This window comes from Orbicella franksi, chromosome 6 (genome assembly GCF_964199315.1).
Source record: "Orbicella franksi chromosome 6, jaOrbFran1.1, whole genome shotgun sequence".
NCBI lineage: Eukaryota > Metazoa > Cnidaria > Anthozoa > Scleractinia > Merulinidae > Orbicella > Orbicella franksi.
Window position 1 is genome coordinate 20,220,638 of NC_138150.1, and position 24,393 is coordinate 20,245,030.

At 40.0% G+C, this 24,393-nt stretch overlaps 1 protein-coding gene across 1 annotated transcript in view; it reads right to left on the bottom strand.

Moving 5' to 3' along the window:
* Positions 1-18: 18 nt before the first annotated feature.
* The window catches only part of LOC145490862 (regulatory-associated protein of mTOR-like), a 29,810-nt gene continuing 5,435 nt past the window's right edge, over positions 19-24,393 (bottom strand). The window contains exons 7-33 of the mRNA XM_081469979.1: positions 23,879-24,042; positions 23,656-23,715; positions 22,900-23,000; positions 22,530-22,674; positions 21,957-22,032; positions 20,789-20,974; positions 20,336-20,446; positions 19,563-19,637; positions 19,354-19,419; positions 18,627-18,818; positions 17,624-17,764; positions 16,609-16,891; positions 15,379-15,536; positions 14,872-14,952; positions 13,852-13,961; positions 13,410-13,575; positions 12,345-12,482; positions 11,587-11,695; positions 10,968-11,076; positions 10,247-10,371; positions 9,991-10,104; positions 9,603-9,715; positions 9,031-9,161; positions 8,516-8,602; positions 7,732-7,848; positions 2,951-3,080; positions 19-2,776 (exon numbers count right to left, since the gene is read on the bottom strand). Of these exons, the coding sequence (XP_081326105.1) occupies positions 2,711-2,776; positions 2,951-3,080; positions 7,732-7,848; positions 8,516-8,602; positions 9,031-9,161; positions 9,603-9,715; positions 9,991-10,104; positions 10,247-10,371; positions 10,968-11,076; positions 11,587-11,695; positions 12,345-12,482; positions 13,410-13,575; positions 13,852-13,961; positions 14,872-14,952; positions 15,379-15,536; positions 16,609-16,891; positions 17,624-17,764; positions 18,627-18,818; positions 19,354-19,419; positions 19,563-19,637; positions 20,336-20,446; positions 20,789-20,974; positions 21,957-22,032; positions 22,530-22,674; positions 22,900-23,000; positions 23,656-23,715; positions 23,879-24,042 (3,354 nt within the window). The 3' untranslated portion in view covers positions 19-2,710. The remainder of the gene's footprint in view (positions 2,777-2,950; positions 3,081-7,731; positions 7,849-8,515; positions 8,603-9,030; positions 9,162-9,602; positions 9,716-9,990; positions 10,105-10,246; positions 10,372-10,967; positions 11,077-11,586; positions 11,696-12,344; positions 12,483-13,409; positions 13,576-13,851; positions 13,962-14,871; positions 14,953-15,378; positions 15,537-16,608; positions 16,892-17,623; positions 17,765-18,626; positions 18,819-19,353; positions 19,420-19,562; positions 19,638-20,335; positions 20,447-20,788; positions 20,975-21,956; positions 22,033-22,529; positions 22,675-22,899; positions 23,001-23,655; positions 23,716-23,878; positions 24,043-24,393) is intronic.

Below are 24,393 nucleotides of genomic sequence, written 5' to 3' on the forward strand. Positions count from 1 at the left end.
ATCGGAGAGGGAGGGAGGGGACCCACCGCAGGAACGCAATTGTTTTGGCGCCTCTTTTAGCCCGCGTCCACACGATCATCGACGTCCCCACAAAATGCGCCCACATTACTTGAAATCCTGAAATGTCGACGTCCACACGAAACTTGATTTCGACATAATATTTACACCACAGTTAATTTTGCAGCGTTAATATCTTTATTTGAATGTTGCTTTTTGGGGAAACCATTAAAATGTATAAATTGACAAATCTGATTTTCACAATTAGTGTTTGAGTTCTGTCTTCACTGAATTTCTAGTCGTGCTTTAGCTGTTTAACACGCTTAAACGGAAACCCTACGTGTATTATGCGAGTTATTTCGACACGTTATGTTCAACAAAGATGAAGATCTTTTCTCGACAAACAAAATCTGGCAAACTCGCAAAAACTTCACAAACAAATGTGACTTGTTCTTCAAACTGAACACCTTTGAAAAACACGGAAAAACTTCGCACTGCTAAAAAACACACGCTCGCATAATTTAGTGAAAACAGAACCTTTAAATTCCTTTAAGTATAATAAATAATTCACAATTAGCATTTCATTTTACTTCAAAAATATCTCTATATACAAAAATACAGGTAGGAAAACCTTCGCTAACACGCACAACTGTATCATATCTGTGGTTACATTGTTTTCATTTTCTTTTTCAACCGTTGCTATGAACATGAAATGATTATACATATGCTTCGTGGAAAGTGAAACACTGAAAGACTAACAAGGAAGCAGATCCTCTCTTAAACAATATAGTTATTTTTAATTACAGTATAAAATTATAAATCGCCATGGCAACAGCATGTCTAGGAAGTCTAGAGAACTAAGCTCCCGACTGTGACAAAGGCATACATTTTTTTCTTAAATTGAATTTTTCCATCGAGGCAACTCGACTACATTTACCAGCCACGGAGAGACTTAGTGATTATTTGCAAATACTAACAATATATTACATTAAATTGACATTCTTGCTAGCTCAAGTGCGTTGTGGAGTATCGTTTGACTCTTTCACTCTCACAAACACCAAAAGGTATAAGAAAAATAAATTTCAAACTTCAATTTGCGAAATAACGTTAACTAAAACGGTGCTATATGAAAGTACTGCTCAACAGCTCTATTTCGAATGGCCACACACTGGAGTTTTATCACCTTCCACAGCTTAATAAACGATACTGCATGAAAGTACTGCTCAGTACCTTTATAACAGCATTGTAAAACCATTTTACAAGGAAATCATGCTTAAGGTGGCTCAAAACAGTTTCCAGCAGTTAGGTTTTAATGGGTCATGATCACCAGTCTTAATCACTTAATGCTACAATCATGGTATCAAAAAACTGCCCAATCATTGGTGAACCCTACGTACGGATTTTTTTAAAACTTTGTCAAAAGTTGCGTCTTATCATGCTTATCAAACTTTGACAATGTAAAAAAATTTCACCGCGCCGTTTTTGAATTATAAGCCCCTAAATCTGTAATCAAAGGTTGTTTTTAGCAGGTCATACTGTTGCTATGGTAACCTATTGTGTCACGAAAATGATAACAACGTGTTCACCAATGATTGGGCAGGTTTTTGACACCATGACTGTAGCATCAAGTGATAAAGAGTGGTTATAACGACCCATCACAATCTAAGAGCTGGAAACCGTTTTGAGCCACCTTAAGGGCACAGAACTCTTGAGGGTGAAAGTTTCAAAACGCAACTAAACAGCTCTTACTTACTAAATTTTAAATTACCAGCTACCGCCTAATTTATGAATGAAAACTTTACAAACATTTATGTCTACACTCTAGATACGGTGTACAATTCTGAACGTACTACAGATCGGCTATGTCTTGGTTGTTAAACACCATTTATAAAACTCTACACACGTTTGTAACCCTTTTAACCCCAGCTGTAACTTCATCTTATCTGCTTTAAACATGTTAACGTAAATTCAAAAGAGGGAAATGAAAAACTTTATCTCTATAGGCAGTTTCAAAGTTTCTCCAAATATAATAACAAATTCTCTCTCTCCCTCTGTTACTTGCACAAAATATATAAAAACAGAAACGAGACTTATACTAACTTTGGGGTGTAAAGATATAACCAAAAGATTGCTTAAAAACATAAAAACGTGTTGTTCCATTACTTAACAACCAAGAATGGCTGAGAACTATGACGTCAGCAAAATCTTTTGCTTTCTGCGCAACAGCAGGTTACGTATAAAAATAATGGCGAAGTTGTAAATTCACTTCCTAATTTAGTTTTTATGTAAAGTAGTGTCGTATTCACTCCAAGTAAGTGCGACACCCAGTGGAAATTGTTTATATTCAAGTAAAATGTGATATGTAACTTTTATTTTGGTATCTAGAGGAAAAGTCTATGTTTTTAATACCATTCAACCTGTATTATTGTGGTGTTATATGGGTTATTCGTTCCACGTAAATTCCCCATTAACCGAGTCCATACCTCGGTTTCAGTCTGTACAAATTAAACTTCAATTGCTACTCAACAATTTGACGCAAACCGCCTAATCCTCTTAGTAGCTTCCGCAAGAAAACTTCATTCTCGCACGTTATTTTTTCTTTTCAAACGAATTGGATAGTTTCGATGTCTTATGCACATGTATTTATATTTTAAGATCACGTTAACTCGTAGATTGTTATCTACATTAATGCTTAACGTAAATTAATTCTTTTCTACCGCTTCTTCTCAGTAGAGTAGATCGATATAAAAGAATCCGTGCTGCCTGCAGCCAAATGAACCTGGAAATTACGGAAAAGAAAAATTACAACGCTGCCTGACAAATACCTTCGAAGTGGTTCTCTTCTCTCGTCACGCAATATTCACGGCCAAGATTGCGTGACGCTCAAGGCAACGGTGAAATGTATGCTGCTGTAAAGTTAACCACAAGACAACATATGAATTAATCCACTTACCCTGTGGGGGTGAAATTCAAGACAACTGATGGGCCCAATCCGCTGGCCCATAAAACCGTCGTGATATCGTATGGTGCTCAGATTTCCGCCGTCTAAGTTGTACACTTTGATCATCTGGCTCGCAGAACCACTACGGGGAAAACATAGAATTATAAAGTAAAGGTCTGTTTCTGTTATCTATTGCTTTCGTCTGACATTCGCCACTGAAATGAACCTGGGGCAAGTCTCGTCTCGCAGTGGCTTGTGGGACCGTTATATTGGGGTCAAAACAAAATACGAGAAGCTATACTTTCTCCGGTAACGATCCCACAAGCCACTGCGAGGTGAAACTCGTCCCATATTTCTTCTCTATTTTAAAGTGGCGAATGTCAATAATAACGAGGAGAAAACGTCACTAAGCGCTACTGGGGACAGCGACAAAACCACCTCTCGTTAGTTTTGTTCTGTTTTTTTCCAGGATTTGTTTTTGGTTGGATAAATAAATATCTTAAGAGCCAGTGCCCATAACTATGGACCAAACAACGGCACAAGTTGAAAAATCGATTTTGCTTATTTTTTGCCCATAGATTGGCCCTAGCTAGTAAACAAACGGACCATAGTTAGTTTCTGCTAATGCAGCTTTTTTGGGGAGAAATTTGCGAAAAACGATTTCGCCCCGATTGAGTTCAAAATCTACTTCCTGTTATGCTAAATTTTCTGACAATTTGATTGCTTTGCGCGTCGCACAGCAGCCACTTGAGAATCTTTCAATGGTCTTTACATCCAGCTCAGGTCTTCATGGTATGACTGAGCGAAAAATAAAATAAATCGAGGTTTCTTTTGAGCCCGAAACGAGATCGAACAGAAACGCAAAATTTTACGATGTGTTGCAAACGAATTATAGTACTAAAATATCGCCATATTTTTCTATGGGCTATAACTTTAAATACCATAAAAACACTTTCTACGTGTTAAGTGTACACCCACCTGTTTGAAAATCAAAAGACATCTCTGGGCAAATGGTTTTAAGTCGCCCGGCTTGGCCTGTGCTTCTCATAAATTTTTCCCTGAACCGCCGTGAGAATGTAAACAATTGCGTGACGCGGGCGGTCACCCTGAATACATAATTCGTTTCCAAGAAACCGCAGATGGCTATCTTGGAACATTTGGGTGAAAAAAGAAAAACGCAATGGACCACTTTTAAAATTAATATTTTGAAAGTCTTCGCTTTAGAAATTTCGTTAATTAAAAACGCCAATTAAAAGCAATTTACTTGGAGTTCGGGTGTTATTGCTATGTCGTTTTAAGCTGTCGTTCTTTCTTTGATCATTTTAATTACAAGGACGAGCTCTAGAAAGAAAATCGTTCTAAGTTCATTTGTTAAGCGTAATGACAAGTTGATATTGTTGGTTTGTAGCCTTACGTGATCTGAAGGAACGCTACAGTGATGAAATTTGTATTTCTTGATTTCGACGGATCGATTTTCGGTTAGACCTTTTTATTTGTACCAGCACATTTAGTGCCTTTTCTCCTGCTAAAACGTCGGAAAAAGTAAAGTAAACAAATCCTAAAAGTTTAAATCATAAATAAGAGGCATCAACAGTGCGAGTGTCTCGGTAAGCTGTTAATTTGAACAATTACTGTGCTGGACGGATTGCTTTCCAGGTTGCGCACGTACTATACATATAATTCATTGTGCGCGAATGTTTCTGTTTCAAACAACTGAAATTCTCAATGCTTTCTTTCTTTTTTTCTTCAGTCTTAAAGCTTAAGGTTAGAGTTAGGCTAAACCCTAAACTGTTTTGGCGGCCAACCTATTTTTGGCTAATTGCTTAATCAAATTATATATATTTCACTGAAATTCGCTCTTCCGTGACCGACTTCCGCGAACAAAACAAGATGGATGTTCGCTGTTCATTAAGACTACAATCCTGGTCAAAAGTGTTGGGACAGTTACGGCAGATGACTTCACAGGCAGCCTCTCTTAAGACCAAAACCGCGCAAGCCCGCCTACTCCCCTCCCCCCTGTCAATGTTGATAAAAATCTTGAAGAAAAAAAAATCCTTGACAATAGCTTCAGAATAGCCACGTTTCAAGAATTGTTCGCCTCCTAGAACAGTATTCTCGAACTAAGAGACGATAAGATAGATATTCACGTCTTATTCCAATAATAACGATTTTTCAGCAATCGCGTTCGGTTCCAACACAACTGTCTAACCACTTTCTATTGTCCCTTTTTCCTTTTTTCCCACGTCCGATCTAGTCTTCAGAATAGCTTCATTTTCTTACAACATTGCTAGGGGGGGGGGGGGGCGGGGGTTCAATTGTACTTCCTTCTATTCATCTTTTGTTCTAAAACGTTAGGGACGCAGTTGAAATCGTGGGTTTTAGCGCACAAAAAGAGGGGGGGGGGGGGTGTCCCAACAACTTATGGCCAGGATTGTAGGTTTACACTAGAGGAAATTGTCTCGGAGTCGTGATGAATCTGGAACGTTTTAGTGCCGGATTGATTTTGTCGTTTACACAAAAGTGGACGAATCTGAAAAAAAAACTCCCCGGTTTGGTCGTGTCTCCGGAGATTTTGAATCCGGAATTTAAAGTGGGAACTTTGAATCCGGAGAGTTTTGGCGTGTAAACGATTTCCTCTCGAATCCGGATATTTTTCCGCCTGTGATCTTTTGAGTTTGCGGTGAAACGAAAATGGCGGATTACATGATCCAGTCGTAGTCGAGTCGTAGGCTCATTGATGGCCATTTAATGGCGGTCGCTGGGTGATTACCTCGTGCTGTTTCAGGTGTAGGTAATCACTTTTATAATGGGTAATGCCATATTCCTCAGATACCCAATTTATACTTTACTGCGCAGATGACGACGATGGCAAGATCGAAAACCTCGACGGTTCTAGATATTAAGTAAAGCCCAGAATAAATACCTGGAGGGACCTGACATGATGGACAACAGTACCGTGGTCAGCGAGTTGAAAGAGAACTTCAGACTGTCTCAACCTACCCCTAGCCTTATTTTCGGAGGCATTTTGTTTCTCGTTGTCGAGGCAACAAGCTGCTTGTTAACCATTCCATCATGAACGTTCCCGGAGTTATCGTCGTGTGTAAACGGTTAAGAATCCGAATATCCTTTCACTGTAAACCCCTAATAATCCGAATACTCTAAAATTGATGAATCCGGGAACTTTTACGAATCCAAAAAAACTCCTTTAGTGTAAACCTAGTCCTAGATCGACCACTGTAATGTTTATTTGTCTACCAATGTTATGATCTGCAAATTTCAGTTAATTGATCAAACAACCAAAGTAGAAAAGATGGATTTTTTTCCCAGTATGATTGAAACTTAAACGCAATTTCTTCCTCGGCTAATTCAATTCAAGAAATTCCGGGTTTTCTTGCTGAGTTTGAGCATATTGTGTAGGTACAAATTTTCCACACAACACGCAGTTACTAGTTTTTAGAATTTATGGTATTTCCACTTGACTTTATTTGTCAGTCAGTGATTCAATTGCCATAAACCATAGAGGACTGGTTAAATATATTTTTAAAACTGCCACTGTATTGTAAGTTATCAGTGAAATCAATAAAGTAAACAAATGTTAAAATCATTTCCGGGGTACGGTAGTAACGTTGTTTACCGTGGATGCCGTGGGTGTTGCAATGCAAATGAAAAAAAAAAATATATGTCTATATACTAAATTAAACAAAAAAAGAACAAACAAACAAAAATTGCCATTATCTTATCCACACAACGTTTCAAAAATTGCTTTCATCGGATTGCTGGAAACGAATATTTAATCGAGAGTGGCTATCCGCGTCACGCAATTGTTTACATTCCAACGGCGGGTTTTGGGCAAAATCTATGAGAAACACAGGCCAAGGCGGGCGACTTGAAACCATTTGCCCAGAGATATTTTTTGATATTTTAACAGGTGGGTGTATATTTAACCCGTAGAAAGTGTTTTTATGGTATTTAAAGTTATAGCCCATAGAAAAATATGGCGATGTTTTTATGCAATAATTCTCTTGCGACACATTGTAAAATTTTGCGTGTCAGTTTGATCTCTTTTCGGGCTCAAAACTAACTTTGATTTACTTTATTTTTCGATTAGTCATACTATGAAGACCTGAACTGAATATAAAATCCATTGAAAGATTCTCAAGTAGCTGTTCTGCGGAGCGCAAAGCAATCAAATATTCGGAAAATTTAGCAAAACCGGAAGTAGATTTTGAGCCCAATCGGGTCAAAATCGTTTTTGGTATATTTCTACCAAAGAAAGCTGTATTAGCAGAAACTAACTATGGTCCGTTTCTATTCTTACTAGGACCTATCTATGGACGAAATACAAGCGAAATCAATTTTTCGACTTGTGCCATTGATAGGCGATTTAGGTCCATTTTTATAGGCATTCACTCTTAACTGTCGCGGTAAGAGCACAATCAACTATTTCTTTTCGACGACTTACTGAACTCGGCAAAAGCTGACCTAAATGAAACACAAGACTAACTCAAATTTTAGCTTAAACTACCGACTTTTGAGTCCTGCTAAACCCTAAACGGATTTTCACAGAGAATCAACCAAAAACAGACTTGACTATTGAACAGGTGAATAGGTGAATACATTTTACTTTATGTTTTAGCCTCCCCAATTAGTAGAGCACTTGTGCTCAGCTATTAAGACTGAGACTTAAATAAAGTTGGCATTCATTCATCATTCATTCAAATTAAACCATAACAAACACCGTCAACATCAGCACAACATCAAACCAGTATTGGATCAACCTTGATACTACTCACGTGGCAAACACTTTGGCTTGATGATGAACCTCGAATGCAGCCGAGTTCCCGATAGTTTCCAGGGTCCGCACGGATTCCGTGAAACGAGGATCCCAGAATTTGACGTCTCCGGCAACACTGTGAAAGACACAGACAACGGGGATCATCAGGGCAGCGTTAAAATTCTCATAACTTTTTTTGGCTTCTTCTACCATTATCCTTAGGAGAATATAGTTTTCAATCAGGGCTGTTGCTATAGAACGTGATCTGTTTCTTCGAATTTGCTACCACACCGATTCAGAAAATTGACTGGGCTAATTACAAGCAACGTTTGATTTGCACGTGGCAAAGTTTAGTCTTGAGGAGTTGTCTTGACTTGTAAAATAGTTGATTCGTTTGCCAGGGTTGCTCTATAATCTTAGAATGTTAGAATACGTGGAATACTGGAATGCTTCACCACTACAATCTATGTTGGAGTGCCTCTCCCTTGCTTCTTCCGCTTTCTTGCAGAGAAGAATGGCTGAACCGCGAGACGATGTAGTCCCAGTAGAACAGTAACCCCTACTTTACGAATTGTTTTGCAGGCAAACAAATCATACCTAAAAGCCTATCATTCTGATTCTCAGCTTCAAACACAGACTCACAGACTCGGGGAAGCAGTACCCTACTAAATCTGAAGAGCCTTTCATCAAAATGCAAGCTGATATTAAGGCGCTTGGTGTAAAAAATAATTACTGTCTAAATACAGGAGCAGAAGCAAACAAGACTGAACCTTTCACCAATTTAAAACAAGTTATAAGCTTACCTGCCACTGATGATGTTACCGTCCCCACCCTTCGGAAGAAAGACGCCCGTCACCCATCCAGCATGCTCTCGGAGCGCCATCACTCGGCTGAAACATAAAGATGTTACTAACAAATCTCTTCTGCATTAACTCAAGAAACTCCTACACTGCTTGGATGACATGAAACTCATTCAACAGTGATTTGATTTTGTGGAAGAGAGCTCGAGCTATGGCACAACAAATCTGAAAGGGATTTTGCGTGATGACGACCAGGATGAAAATGGAATATGGACGAGCTTAAAAGATGTATTAAGCTTATACACTGAAGTGACTACAGTACCTGGATGTTAACGCTTTGGAGAAAATATCCCTTAACAGGTATTGTATCTTAATGTACAAAATGCTAATTCTAAGAAAAGAAAAAAATACGACGTGCTCGAGGGCTCCAAGTCAAGAAAAAGTCAAGGAAATTCACAACGTGAAGCTTAACTACATCATGTACATAACCAACACAGATCTACGCAGTTGTTGGTTACCTGTCACTCGGCGGCAATCTTCTATCAAACAGTCTGACAGAGCCGTCTCCACATCCTGCTATCAATAACGACCTGCCCACTGAGTCACACGCTAAACTGGTCACGCAACTGTCAGCGCCTGTCGGGATGTCCTGCAGACGAAATTGGACATAAGAGAACTTTTACTTCACTTTGTTTCTAAATGCGATTAAAAAACTTCGACGAGATCCCAGTGAAACGGTTGCAACGGAGTTTTCCCGCCATGTTGTGACGTGCCCGCCACAGCTTCCAGATGTGACCTGCCAAAAACTCCGCACGTGTTAAACAGTTGAGGTGTTATTTGACACTCAAATCTCTCTGATTAACTTGAACTAAACATGCTATGTAGTACAAACTATTTATTTTAATGGCCCTTAAAACTCTGGATCCATTGTCGTTACACGTGCGCGAAAAAAAAAAAACTAACTCTAAAACCAACTCGTGAGGGGTCCATCTTAGCGGCAGGCATTGCAAAACTCGGACCCTCAAGGCACCAATCAGAATTGTCCTTTTGATCTTGGACCAGTCTACCATATAATATATGTAATTCTTACCTGCATTCTCATCTCTCTCTGTGTGTCCCAGACTCGAATGAATCTGACGTCGCCAGATGCTAACAAAATGCCCGTCTCCTGTTCCCAGCATACGACTAAACCCGAACCACTTCCTGTAAGAACAGCATCAAACAAATTGAATGGTTCCGATGGCCTTAAAATGACTAGTCTACAAACGCAGACAGGATTGCCGTCCGTTTATTAAGTAGGTGGAAGGTGTGTAGGAATTACATTGAGAACAAGGGCTATATGGGGGATACAGCCTCTCTTACCCAATTGCCAAACACATAGAGTAAAAATACTCGAAACTATAGCGACCTTAAGTTTTCACGCATCACACCATCTAGCAAACTCTTCGCCTCGAGCTCAAACCGAGGCTCATGCGTACCTCGAGTGGACGGAAGCATTCCAGACAGCGCTTGCCAGGCTGTCACCATTTCCAAACTCTTGTCACTGTACGTCTCGCCCTCAAGATTCCTCCACACACGAACTGAACCATCATCTGAAAACAATAGCGGAGAGACAAAATGAGAAAAAGAAAAAAAATCAAACGTAGAAAGAAACAACAACAACAACAACAACAACAACAACAACAACAACAACAACAACAAAACAAACAAAAACAAAAAAGTTTTGGTTCTTACCGGTTCCTGTTAATAAAAGTGTCAGGTCGTGCGCATTAAGGAAGCTCATGGTTGTGATGCGAGACACTTTGGGGTTATTGTTGACGATGAAGTTCATTCGAACCCCCTCCTCCCAGTTCCAGATACTGCAAAACAGAAACTAAAACTCATGTAATCATTTACGTACAATAAATACTTCAACCTTTCTTTCATACTGATTATAGCATTTTGTAAAGCTTAGCTCTAGTTTTTGTCACAAGTAAAAATCAGTAAAAATCAGTATGAGTTGGACGTTCCATGACTTTTTGACTCAACCTCTCAAGCACCGCACATTCGCCATTTTATGGAGTCGGAGAATATAATTTCCTCATTCTCTTCCAACTCAGAATTTTCCCTTTATTATGGCGCTTGAATAAAGACTCCTTTTTTTTATCTTTTAGCACATACCTTTACTTCATTATCTCTTTCTATAAACAAATTGAGAATGACCGAAGAGCGGTCGAAACGCCGTTCGGAACTTTTACCACTATTTTTTTTACCGCAACTTGTTACAAAAGATCGTTACTGATAAGGGCCTCAAAAGAGAATTGGTAAAAACTAGCAGAAAAGGCAGAGAAAAACTACTTTATTGGAGGTGAAAAGGAGGTAACCGTAGTCTAACATGAAGTTATCGTTTTCTCCTGCAACATCCTGAATGAACTATCAAGGACAAATCACGTGAGGGGTTTAGTGCAATACTTACCTCACACCACCCCTGTCAGCAACTGCTAGGTGAGGCTCGTAAGGATGAAATCTCAACACGCCCGGAGCACTGATGTTTTTGTTGATAAATATCTGGTCGTCGACTTTGCCTGAGGCCGAGAGTACAAAAAATACAAAAAACATATTGGTAATCATTCTTTTGCCTGCTTGTTTCAAAAACAAACAAAGAGACTGTTTCAAAGAGTGACCTATCCAGGAAGCCTGTCTACAGCGGAGAGTGGAGTGAGGGGGGAGGGGGGGGAACTGGGTGTTGTGTGCCCTCTGTGAGATGTCGAGCACTGTTGATGTCTTGATGGGCACTGCGAAGGGGGGGGGGGGGGGTGGAGTCAAACGTATGTTAATTTAATGAGACTGGCGAATGTTCCACTTGGTGTCCGATTTTCTGATGCAGTGCGTTTCAAAAAAGGGCCGTTAAGCCACTTTCAACTTGGTAGTGGGCCATTTCCGATTTCCCTTTTGCCTCGGTGTCAAAACGAGTTTTTGTGCGAAACCTTCCACATAAAATGAGTTCCGCCTACATGTTCATTTTCATGCAAATCAACTCGTTTTCATACGAAAAGTTTTGCACGAGGACTCGAAAATGGCCTATTGTTGTTGACCTGTTTTAGCTTGTTGCTTGGCCGCCTCTCGCCGTACTTGTGTGTTCCTTTCAAATCTCCACTCTCTTTCAAGATGCAGCTGACTTTGAGGATCATGTTCCTCAGGAGGCTGCAAAGGGAAACAACTCCATCAAAAACATAAAATATTAAAAATTATTATATGGAGAAGAGTGTTTTACTGGGAACTAAACCACTCGTAGATTCCATACGCCGCTTCATCCGGGACCCGAGTGGCGTATTTTCCGTATGTCACCTTTGTGAGTGTCGTATCGTTCAATGACGGCACGATTCCCGCCTTTTGCTTTTGTTGAATTGGTTTCAATATTTAGTCTCCATATAATAATGTTCTTGCCACTCGAACATAAAATTCATATCTTCTCGCCACCGTGTAATATCCTCTACGTATTTCCTTTTCAACAGGCTTTCAGCAATCAAGGAAACCAATCACGTTTTTTAAAAACCTCCGCAAAAATTTTCAAGGAGTTTCCTATGAATTCATCGATCAAAAATAAACTACCCCGACAGCTGTCACTGACGTCAGGTATGAACAACACATGTTGCTAAGCGACTAGGTTGCTCAAAATAACGCAGGCTCCGAATTTGTCAGAAAGGGCATTTTCAACTAAAACTCAAGGGTTTCTTACGATCGGAGAAAAACAAGAGAACTGACTAGTCTTACACGTAACGAATTACCAGAATTGAGGCTGCTATGAGTGCTGTCTATTGGCAAACCTATTGCATTTATATCTGAGTTTTACCTTCATCACAGACTGAGCAAAATAACTGGCACACCACTCGGCAAAGTTAGTGCTGATCATGGGAGGTTTAGAAGAGCCTGCGTCTTCGTCAGAATCTTGGTCGTTGTCTTCGCTCGCGCTGCTTGGCTGTTTGTTGTGCTGACAAAACGAAAAGTTCGTTTATTTATTTAAAGGTTTGTCTGTGTACGGCTGCGGCAGCTATGTGGCTAACAGTACTGAGCCACGGCAGCGACCTGAGCAAAACAGTGGCCAAAGGCGCACGAGCTGGGGGAGGGGGGGGGGGGGACTAGAGGGACTGCAGCCACCCCCCCGCCCCAGCTAATTATGTGATTTTTCGGGCAAAACGCTGATGATTCGGGGCAACGACACTTGAAAGAAAACATTACAAAATAGTGCTGTTGGCGTGATTTCAAAAACTCGTAAATACAGTTTCTAGTTAGGTACGTTTTTTAGAATTTTTTCTTTTAATAACTTTTAGATTTTACTCGGATTGAGACTGTTGATAGAGTATGATTGATTGATTATGTAAGCTTTGAACATCCATTTTTTGGAATTATCGCAGTTTCATTAGATGTGGGAATTGTGAACTTTTTTGTTTTTCATGCAATTTGAGTGCGTTTGCACCCCGATTTTAACACTCACGTATTCGGGCATTGCGTAAAGTTTTTGGGCAAGAAGGTCACCATTCCCCCAAGTCCGAAGATGCCCGTACGCCTATGAAAGTGGCTAAGATGTACCTGCATAGCGTGAATATTTGTCGTTTTTTTTGTTAAAATCTTCTAACTCTACATCCGTTAAGCAGTAAAAGAAAGGTAATCTATAGCAGTAATAATGTTCATTCGGCCTGATTTGCTGACTTCATTTTTGATAATGGTGCTTGCTAACTGATTGAACCCATGTGGCCGAATAACCCCGTATCCATGGCGCCGTGTGCTCTACAGCTACTTTTTCTTTTAGGTACCCTTATCTCAAGAAAAGTTCGGAGTGCCGGATATGCCGTAGTTAATACCACAGAAACCACCTCAGAAATAGATAATATAAATAAATACTAAAGGTTTACTGTACCTCTGGACCTTTGTCAAACATTTTTCGTTTCGTATGGAACTCGTACGAGTGAGGAAATACTGCCCCTAGGGGACCAGGGGTGGGCGCTTTAGCCTGAGTCGAATCACCTTTTATTGAACGAGGCGTCTCATTAGAACTGCCGTGACGGGGAGGCGACATGCCAGGGCTGAAACAGAAAACAAAGCACGTTTAAAAAAAAAAGAAACAAAACAAAACGAAACAAAAAAAAAGTAATGATAAAAACATGGGCAGCTTGGTCAGTTTGTGTCAATGAATAACCGAGTTGAGTTGGATTTTTCTCCCATTCATTTGTTATTTCCGGAACTGGCAAGTTTCGCGATGTTAACATAAACTGAGGTTTCGGATGAAGTTTACGGCAAACGGCTAAATAAATGAAATATGTGTTAATGGACATAGCTTCAAGTCACTTCACTTCACTTACTCTGAGCCTGCGTGGTAAGGCATTGAGAATCTCCCGGGTGACGATGGAGCTGATGTGGAAAGGTTGGAAGCTGACGAGGAGATCCTCTGGGGACAAGCCGCAATAGTGGCCTGAAAAATGGCAACATTTATCACGATAAATTTCAGGTATCAATCATATAGTTGCTACGTGTAGATAGAACAGTTTTCACTTAGAGTGTCGTAGTAAAGGCTGCCGCACACTAGCCAATTTTTTGTCGCGACTAACCGCGTTGAGGCTTGACATTTCTTAATTGGTTGGGGTGCGCGCGAGCGCCGACAAATTGTCTTGGTCCACCGCACACTAGCCGACAAGGCCCGGCAAACCCCGATCTTGTCGCAGACTTGTCTGAATTCACCGCACACTAGCCGACAAGTGAAGATTTTTTGTCGGCCGACAAAAAATCGGCTAGTGTTCGGCAGCCTTAAGTTACACGTTGTTTTGTTTTGCACTAGTGCGCCTACACGATTGGCTTAAAAAAAATTCGCGGCACCTTTTCATCCAATCAGAGGTAAAACCAAAATCAATCGTGACGCACTCGCACACATTTCCCGCGCTTCGCGTCAGCTACATGTATGCGTTCCGAGTTTTGATTGGTTCACTGGATACTCTGTGTGCTTTGTGAGTGATTACTTTGGCTTTGGATTTACAACACTCGATGGAAAACCACTCCAAATCTAAAATCTAAATATTGTTTCGTCGGTAACATCCAGAGGACATCACGCCAACTCTGAAACAATAAGAATAAAGTTTTTTTTGCCGCTAGCTTGCTACAGCAAAACTCTTAGAGAAATTTCTCCGTCGTCGTACAATTGAACCTCACGTCTTTTACAGAAATTAGGGGAAGGTGTCCGAGTAGATGGTAAGTTCCATTTCAGTAAAGATACAGTTCACAGGACTGCACCATATGGAAGCTGGACTATGCGGGTTAAAGACTTCCTTTAGTACGATCGTAACTAAATTACTAGAACTAGTAAGTTTTCATCAGTCAGTCTATCCTACCTTTAATGTTATGCCATTGACTATCTTTTTGGCGATTTCAGCAACACCCACAAAAGGATCGACGGACAGATTGAGCAGAGCCTACAATTTGTAATCATAAGTTAGATTTAACTTGGCAAATCTTTCATGACAAATATATGCAAGCTCGGAAGAGAAACCCCTAACAAAGATACTACATTCGAGAGAATATCAGAGAAATCATGAGCTAGTCACCTTAAATTGTTTTGATCCCTGATGACCGATGTGTGTTGACTCATTAAATCTATTTTACAATTAAATTATGAGCTTGAGATTTTTATCGCTTGATAGCTGATGAGGTCGCGGCCCGAGTCAACTATCATGCATAGAAAGTGAGAGCGAGTAATCTAATTGCTTTACTCTAAATCTCCTGTTCGTTCAAAACTTTATCTAAATCCTTTTCAGAGGCACTTTGAAAACGCAACGAAGCGGCAGTCATTATGTTAACAACCGCACACTGCAGTTGACTCTGATATTTTAAAGACCAACCTTCCAAACGTTGGCATACACATTGGACTGGAAACTGGAAGAAAGTGAATTCTGGGAGGCAGACCGCCGCAGATCTTTGATGCTTGAGACAAGTTCATTACTACCAGAGCTTCCACTACTACTACTGTATGTCATAAGAGCAGGCGCAATGTGTTGACCTACAAGAACAATGTTAAAACATCTATTCAATAGTAATAAAATAACCTTGATCCATTGACTTGAATTATGGTAGACTACGAGTAGTCCTTCTTTCGCTTAGTCCGTCCAGCGAGACCGTAAATCGTGAGGCTATTTTTTTTCTCGCGATTTTCTTTCGCGTCACGCACCATGGACAAAGTGAAAGAGGGACTGCTCGTAGTCTAGAATTATGGTAATGTTCTGTTCACAGTGAGGTTCAATGATGTTGTGGAGACCACACAGCACAGCTAATCTGTCAAGTTAACGTCAAAACTGTATCGGGCCAAATGGTTCATACTACCAGAGCTTATCCTGGCTTCTGTAGCATGAAGCAACTAGAAGTATTTCCATTATCCCTGGATGAGCTATATAGGTATGTGCAACCCTAAAGGGTAGGGTGTTTGAGCAATTTTGGTCATAAATAGGGTATCGATTTTGGCCATTTGGATAATGAATTGCACTCTAGGCTTGACATGTTTTCTTTTTTTTTTTTTAAGGAGAAGCTACTTTTTCATCATTATCAATAAGCCCATCAACAAAAGCCCTTCACAAATTATGTTTATGACAATTTAACATTGATCTGGTGTACGGAACTAATTTATAAGGCAGGTCTGCAACAGAGTGGCCAAGGTCATAAATAGGGTAGGGAAAATTGCAGATTTTGGTCATAAATAGGGTAAGGGTTTTGAGAAGCGGGCTGCACACCCCTAATCAATTTTTCTGGGAGTACCCCCCCCCCCCCGGCATTGAATACCCCTTTACACACCTGGGTGGAGACCTGGTCATTAAGAGGTGCGGCAGAAAGGATTTTTTGCAACCACAGAAAACAAAATATTTGATGTAATTTGTAATAACACAACGTTAAATTATGCTAACAGTATAGCCACAGGTAAAGCAGTCTGAAAATAGCGCCGTAGATGATGCATTCTGATGAAAATCGCTAAAGATAGTCACAAGGGATTAATGGAGTAACATTTTCACTTCGTTTAATGGGGACTTCTATAGGTACATGCAAACATGTTCATAGCAAGACAACTGTATTGAAATACTCACCACTGACAACAGCTGGATTGGTTGCAAAGTTGCTGAGATGAGATGTTGAAAAGCTTGCACGCAGTCCCCTAGAACTCTTCCTCTCACTTCCAGGGATTGCGTTTGTTACACCTTCCACATTTGATGATGGGCCGGAACCTACGACAATCCAGCCACTGGGTGTGATTGCTGCTGCAGGGGGTGCATTTTCTCTTTGGCGATCCTCTTCAAGGAATTGAAGTGCCACTACACCAAAGTTGGTTTCAAACTGCATCACTAGGCCATGGAGACCAACTACCAGTTCCTGAAATAACAAAGGAAAGCACATTAGACTGAACCTTAAATTCTCAGCAGTAATTAATTTCTTACCTCTCCATGGTTTTAAGTGACACATTGAAGAAAACAAGGCATGAAAAACTATTACCTGAGTAACTCACAATAGAACTATGAGTAATATTCTGTGGTAGTAATGCTTACACTCAAACATATGAATGTTTTTGATATTCCATATATGTCAGGTGACTTTGATTGAGCTCTTGCTTTTACAAAAATTTCAGCGAGATGTAGTCAAGCCAAAACAATCACAGTGAGACCAAACAACTCTGATAATTATGCTGCTGAACATGCCAAATAGGTATGATTAGGTATTTACTGCGCCGACAATATCAGGTACATCAATATCTCAGGAATCACTAGGACTGAACAGATAAGGTTTGATTGGCTAATTTGAGTACCATAAGGTGTCATAATGAATAGTATAGCAGATGCTGCAGTTTAACAGACTGACGTGGCTTCCTAGAAGAAATGCCGAGCTTATGTGTAGAGGTATGTGTAATGTTGGTGTATTGGTGGGGTTGAAATCCCTTTCCTTACTTTTGTTTTTTCATGCTACAGTACACAACTTATGTATAAAGTTGGTGTACAATAGGGTTCAAAAGTCTTTCCTTACTTTTGTTTTACGAGCTTGTAAGAGGACCTTTTACTAACATGCTTGACAAAAGGGTCACTTGTTGTATACTGACATACATGTTCATACCTTTCTAACAAGCGGACTTCCATCCTGAGACAACTGTGTCAATGTCATTGCCACTCCAAAATCAATCTGATTTGCTTGGTCAGATCTATCTCCAGTGTTGGCTATAAATCTTCCTAAAGCAAACACTGCTGCAGCACGAACCTTAAAGAAGTATTCAACAAATGCAAGAATATAAAATGATATAAAACACAGTTAATAATATTAATTTTACTACTTCACACTGGGGATATATCTGACCTTGTCATGGTGAAGCTTGCTAGTGATCCTGAGAGCTACAAGTATGCTGAGGCGTAGACCCCTGGCCCCAGTTATTTTAAGGATGGATAACCCTATCCAGTGGATAGCGTGGTTCAACACTTATCAACACTTATCTGCTGGATAGCAATTTATCTGGTGGATAGCATCACCCACACTTTGAACAACTGGGTCCTGGTGATTCAACCATGCCCAAATTGGTGAAGGTGGAGGCCTAATAAAAGCCTAGCCCCTGACCCTCCAGGTCAGTGTTTGAGTGTGGGCCAATTCTTTCACACTAAAAAAATGGCAAACAACTACAGAAACCCATTGGGCAGGGCTCAACTTTCAGGAAAAAATCTTGGGGTTAGCTGGCCCCTAAGTTTTCAGATTTAGTTGCCAGCAAAAGTGTTTCAGTCAAAAGCGGGAAAAGTGAGTCACCAGTGAAAAAAAAATTGCTCACATTGGCGACCCCAGCCATCGCAACGTTGAGCTCTGTTGGGCATTATGTTCCATGTGGTGTAATGAAACGTTTTTGGACAAACTATATTTTAATACACACTGGTCAGTTCCAGAAAATATCCATAACCACCCAAAGAGGGATTGTTGGGGAATGGGCCCAGTCTCAAAAAGCCAAACTTTTAAAAGGAAAGTATGAACCAAAACTGGAATTTCTAGAGTGATGTGGGAGTGGGGTTGTTCAAACCAAAAAACCCTTGTGGGAGAAGTATGGACATTTTCTGGAACTACACATTATCTCGACCCTCACCTCTGGCAATGGATCAGACAACAGACAGTACAGTTTGTCTGGTGCACTGTCCCTCACAGCACACCACCTGGCAGCCTCGTAATTGAACCACACCCTGCCAAGACATATAGCCAGCCACTGTCGCAAGGGAGGGTAAGGATCTGTCAACTGCTCCAGACAGATGGCAATCAGGTTGCCTTGAACACAAGCTTCCTGGGAATGAAAACAAAAAAAAACAACAACAAAAAAAAAACAGCATTAAATGTACTGGAGGAACTTAGAAGACAAAGCCTGAGAGTCAATTAATTTTAAGTTCGTTAAGATACAGATTATTGCGGGAGAAAAAAGCAAAGTAGCTTTCAACCTACCACACAAACACCGTACATGTATTGGTGAAACTTAGGAAGCAAAAACTAAGAGGGTATCAAAAGTCTGTTCCAATAAAGTACATGTATATCGTGGGAGAAGGGTGGGTTGTGAGATTAGCATGAGATTACAGTAGCACCTTCAAGTCATTACAATATTGATTTGATTTCTTAAAATGATTACAGTGTAACACTTATCTTGTACCACTGTAACTAGTAAAAAGGTGACCAAATGATTGTAATGAACAGAAGGATGCCAACAACAGCTGCATTAGGCACTATCACCTTGCTCAGTGATTTCACAAATCCTTGTGACTTTTACTGTATCCTCACTTCTTAAACAAAGCTTTCAAATAACAATACATGTAAACTATTGCACTCACTTGACCAATTGGATATTCATTCACAATGATTGACAACACAAATGCTGCCATTGTACGCTGCTCAGCCTAAAAAAAGAAGAAAAATGTATAAATATGTAATGGAGTAGTGGCATTTAAAACCCAACCAGTGTTGACAAGGTACACCCAGCAATAAGGCTGACAGAGTGGCTTGAAAATACACACCATGTATAAAGCTGAATTTGACTTACCCGCATGTATGCATCTGCCAATACAGATAAGAAATATTTATGACCATTGTCTTTAACCAGGTCTGCTTGGCAAGACTGCAAACAAACAAACAAACAAACAAACAAATCAAATGCAAATGAATGTTACAAACACTACCTTGTTGTAGTTATTATTATTCTCTATTGTCTTTGTACATTGCCACTCATAATCCTTGACCACTTTGTGAAGGAATTTGACACCAGAGGGAAGTGCAACAGATCTAGCTGGATCAACAACTAGATTTTAAGTTGCCATGCATCTGGGCAGTAATAGATCACAGATGTCAAAAATGTGGTAAGAACAAAAAAAAGGAACATAAGCTGTTACACAAGGTGTCTCTGATGTTCTTATCACGTTTGACACCTTCTGTGATCTATTACTAAACAGATGCATGGCAACATGGAATCTACTTGTTTATATAATAAAGAAAATTGATAACGACATCTTCTATAGCTACGCCTCGGTTCTGTGCTCCAATAGATCATAAGCAAGAACCAAACAAATTGCAAATCAGAATAATTTGAAATATTGTATAACACCACATATGCACGTGCATTATACATCAGATTTTGGAGGTCAAGGGTGAAAGGTCTTGTCCACGACATTGTGCTTGCTCTCAAGCAAGACTCTTTCCTCCCTCAACCCCTCTCTCAAACCAGGAGTGTACACAACTCTACACTGGAAAACTGTTGGTGTTAAATTAGCTTTTTAGCAACAAGCACTGGGTTGCTCCCTGCTCATAAAAGTCACTTACACTATCAACAGCTAGTATCTTTGCCCAGATGAACACCAAAAGAGGTCTTAACTCCCTAGCTGAACTCTGAAGAAGTTTGAGCACATATGGAAAGATGCCAACAGACAAAGCCTGAAAAAATAATTATAATAATAAAAATAAGAACAAATTAATAACTACACAAACTTTTCCCACAAATTCCTATTGTTTTTTTTTTTTAACCGTTTCAGCCAATCAAAGTCTGCAGCTTGGATGAAAATTAATTATAATCAAACACCCACTTGTTTCCCTCTCTTGTTGTGACTTCATTTGCCTTAATTCCTTGTTTGTTTGTTTTGTAATGAATACATTTTCATTCAGAGATGTGACAAAAATAAAGGAAATCATCAACTAAGAGAAAAAAAAAAACCCTAAAATTAATATAGCACTAAGCAACAAGAAATTTGCTGGAGACTGAAAGCTTTAAACACTTACCAAATTGACAGCCCAGGGTCCTAAATCCAAGAATCTGCCGAGCAGATCCAGGGCTCGGAGTCTGTGCACTTGACTCAAAAGAACCTGTAGAACTATTGGCAGCTGTTCAGGAGGGTCGCGGTCTTCTGCACCCATGGCCAGCCATACTTGGAATGCTGTCAATTGCTCTGCGAAGAATGGACTATGCTGAAAGATAAATTAAGGAATATATGATAAATTAATAAAGATGGTGAATTTTACGCTTGGTAATGAAATGTGAAGGTGAATTAATCAACATGACACGAGTGTGAGACAAGAAAAATTCTGAGTCCCCAACAGGAATCGAACCCATGACCTCCCGAACACCAGGCGGGCACTCTATCCACTGTGCTACGAGAACTCATGGAGAGCAAGGTCATTTAACTGAGTTCATATATGACAGGTGTCCTGTATACTGCTAGGATCAACACTATCAAAGTCATCGTGAGTAGTGATAAGTTAATAAAGATGGTGAATTTTAAGCTCGGTAATGAAATGTGAAGGTGAAGTTAATAAAGATGGTGAATTTTAAGCTTGGTAATGAAATGTGAAGGTGAATTAATCAATGACGATTTATTCATGTTGATCTGTGTTGATCCTAGCAGTATGCAGGACACCTGTCATATATGAACTCAGTTAAATGACCTTGCTCTCCATGAGTTCTCATAGCTCAGTGGATAGAGTGCCCGCCTGGTGTTCGGGAGGTCATGGGTTCGATTCCTGTCGGGGACTTAGAATTTTTCTTTGTCTCATGCTCGTGTCATGTTGATTAATTCATCTTCACATTTCATATGATAAATTACTTGTCCTTGTTGTTTGATCAAGTTCGCAACTAACAAATAGCCAGACAGAAGAGGATAGATAGGCTGGCTGACTACACGGAACTGACTGGCTGACTAACAGATAGACAAAGAGAGTGACAGACTGACGGACAGACTGGAGGATGCACAGAGGACTGGCTGGTTACTGAACTGAGCTGCACTGAAGGACAGACAGACAAATGGAAAGACATATCACACAGACACAAAATAATACAGATGGACACCAACCTAAGCAGAGTGAAGAACCATCTGCCTAATTTCATTATAACTGACTTTATAAAATCCAAGAAATTTCAAGCAAAGTCACATGTCTTACAAGAGCCAAATACCTTAAAACTTCCTGGGTTTTCAATCACATCTGGCAACTGGGACAGACAAATATCAACAGCTAAATCCCATGCTTGCCTACCAGGCAAAAAAGGGGGAAGAACATTCATTACATCTGTAAAGAGCATCTCTACACTTCAACATATCAGCGCTTAATGCTATTACCATGAAGAAAGTAATATTTACAGAAAGCCTCAGGACAACGATATTCTCCGGACTACATTCTATTTCTTCCATTCACCACCACCTTGAGAATGGGTTAATTATTCCAAGAAATCCAGTCTGGAGAGGAAGGGGGTTTAGTGGTCATGGAAATCTGGGCAGGAGGGGGTAAAAAAACTTTGCTGTCAGTCAGGAGAGTGTGGAATTTTTACTGGAATAACCCACTAGAACTCCTGCCTCCTGTGCACTAGCCTGCATGCAGATATCTACTATTATCTTTCACGCATGAAAGGAAATAGCAGACGTCTGAGAGCAGGCTACTCTTCTTCCACCTCTCGCAGACATGCCCCCCTCTACGTTACAGGTATCTGCCCCCTATACCACCCCACTCTCAGAGTATTCCCTTGACTCACCACATCGGATGCATGTAGGTAGGAGGAAGTCTGGGACTTGACACAGGTGTACAGTTGTAAGATCTCATCACTCTCTCTGCGAGAAGGAAATTCCTGAACAAGCTTGCGACTAGCAGATCCTGCCTGAACAGCTTGTGGAAGAGCTCTACAAGACAAAACAAAAGAAAAAATGACATATTAAGAGACAACTCAAGGGATAGGGTGTATCAACTACATGTAGATGCCATGGTATGACACAAGTATTAAGCTTCTCTATCAAGAGTGAGAAACAGCAATGGGAGTACAAGCATAATTAGAAATGACTGTTCAAACACTGATTTGACAACTTAAAATTTCAACATTTATTCATGTCTGAAATGATATTATATACCTCTCGGCAACATGTTCCAAGCAATGGTGTCAGTTACAGCAGTAAAAATCCAGTTCAGCTCTCCTAACGGTGTTCTTCTGTCATTAAGTCGACCAGGAATCCTGCAAAAAAAAACACATCAATGAATCAGATTATTATCAATGGAATTTAAATACTTTGAGACAATGTTATTTATAATGAAATTTATCAGCACTCCAAATTGATACTGGCTTTTTCATTAATTTTTTTTTAAAAAAAGCAAAACAACAACAACAAAAAGAAACAAAAAACAAAACAAAACAAGAAACCACTCAGACAATAACTGCTAGAGGCAAGAAGATAGCCAACACATCAAACTCAACCAACAAGATACCAGCACACATGTTGCTGTCTAAAAGAACAAGATCAGTTAAAATATAATGCCTCAACAGAAACAGGGGACCTTTCAACGTGGTGTAAGAATCAAGCAATAGTGGAAGTCCTACATCCCCCATGGAACAAAGTGGTTACTAGATGATGACTAGCAAAAATGTAGTGTGATATCTGCCCAAAATTGAGCATGGCTATGTGTCAAAGCCTCAAAATGCTCTGCTCTTAACTTTCTGTCATGCATTTTTGAAATAGGACAAACACAACACAAGAGCTTTGAAAGAACAGAATTTAAGGGGCACCTTCTGTTACATGTCATTCAAACGGGACAATTTACATGGTACATGTGGATACACAGGTAAGTACATGTACTGACAAGTACATAGGTTAACGAAGCGTCAAACTTACTTTTCTATAAGTTCCAGAGTAACACCAGGAACAAGCTTGCTACTTTTCTGGCTACAAAACCTGAAAAAAATTAAGGTACCCAATTTCAACAGGAATCCATTGAAAAATTAGAGATGCTGTACAGTTACAGCAATAAGACCCTTGGATGCAAGTTCAAGGTTGGCACGCTGAGAGACCGGCCACCCTGCTTAGTATGCCCCTCAAATCCCTTATAGCGACTCACCATCGTAAGGCCACCTTGATAGGTGTGCTCAGGCAGGAAGTAAAGAGGTCGGCAGGTAGGTCTGGGTTCATTGGTAACAGCTGGTTTGCATCACATGACGCCAACTGGATACAGTTCTTGACAGCAAGTGGAACTGGCATAGGGGTACCCTGGGCCAAGCAACGCTGAAAATATATAATATTATTAGATTACAGGTTAATTGGAGTTAAACTTGCCTAGTTCCAAGGCCCTTTTTGTTTGTTGCAGTCAATCCCTTTTGGGTCACATGATCCCAACAAAAAACAGCACCCAGACAAAAATGCAAATTCCTGCGCAGATTTCATATGGAGTAATGGAATCCTCTTTGCATTTCAGAGAGAGTGACCAAGTTAAATCACTCAACTGGATCAAAACTGATATTACTTCAAGTCAGATGCATTGGTGCTTTCGGGTTCAAAAGTAGCTTTCTATTTTATTTAACTGATAATATGAAGTCCTGCCATGCAATTCCTTTGCTCAAGAAATGCCACAGAACC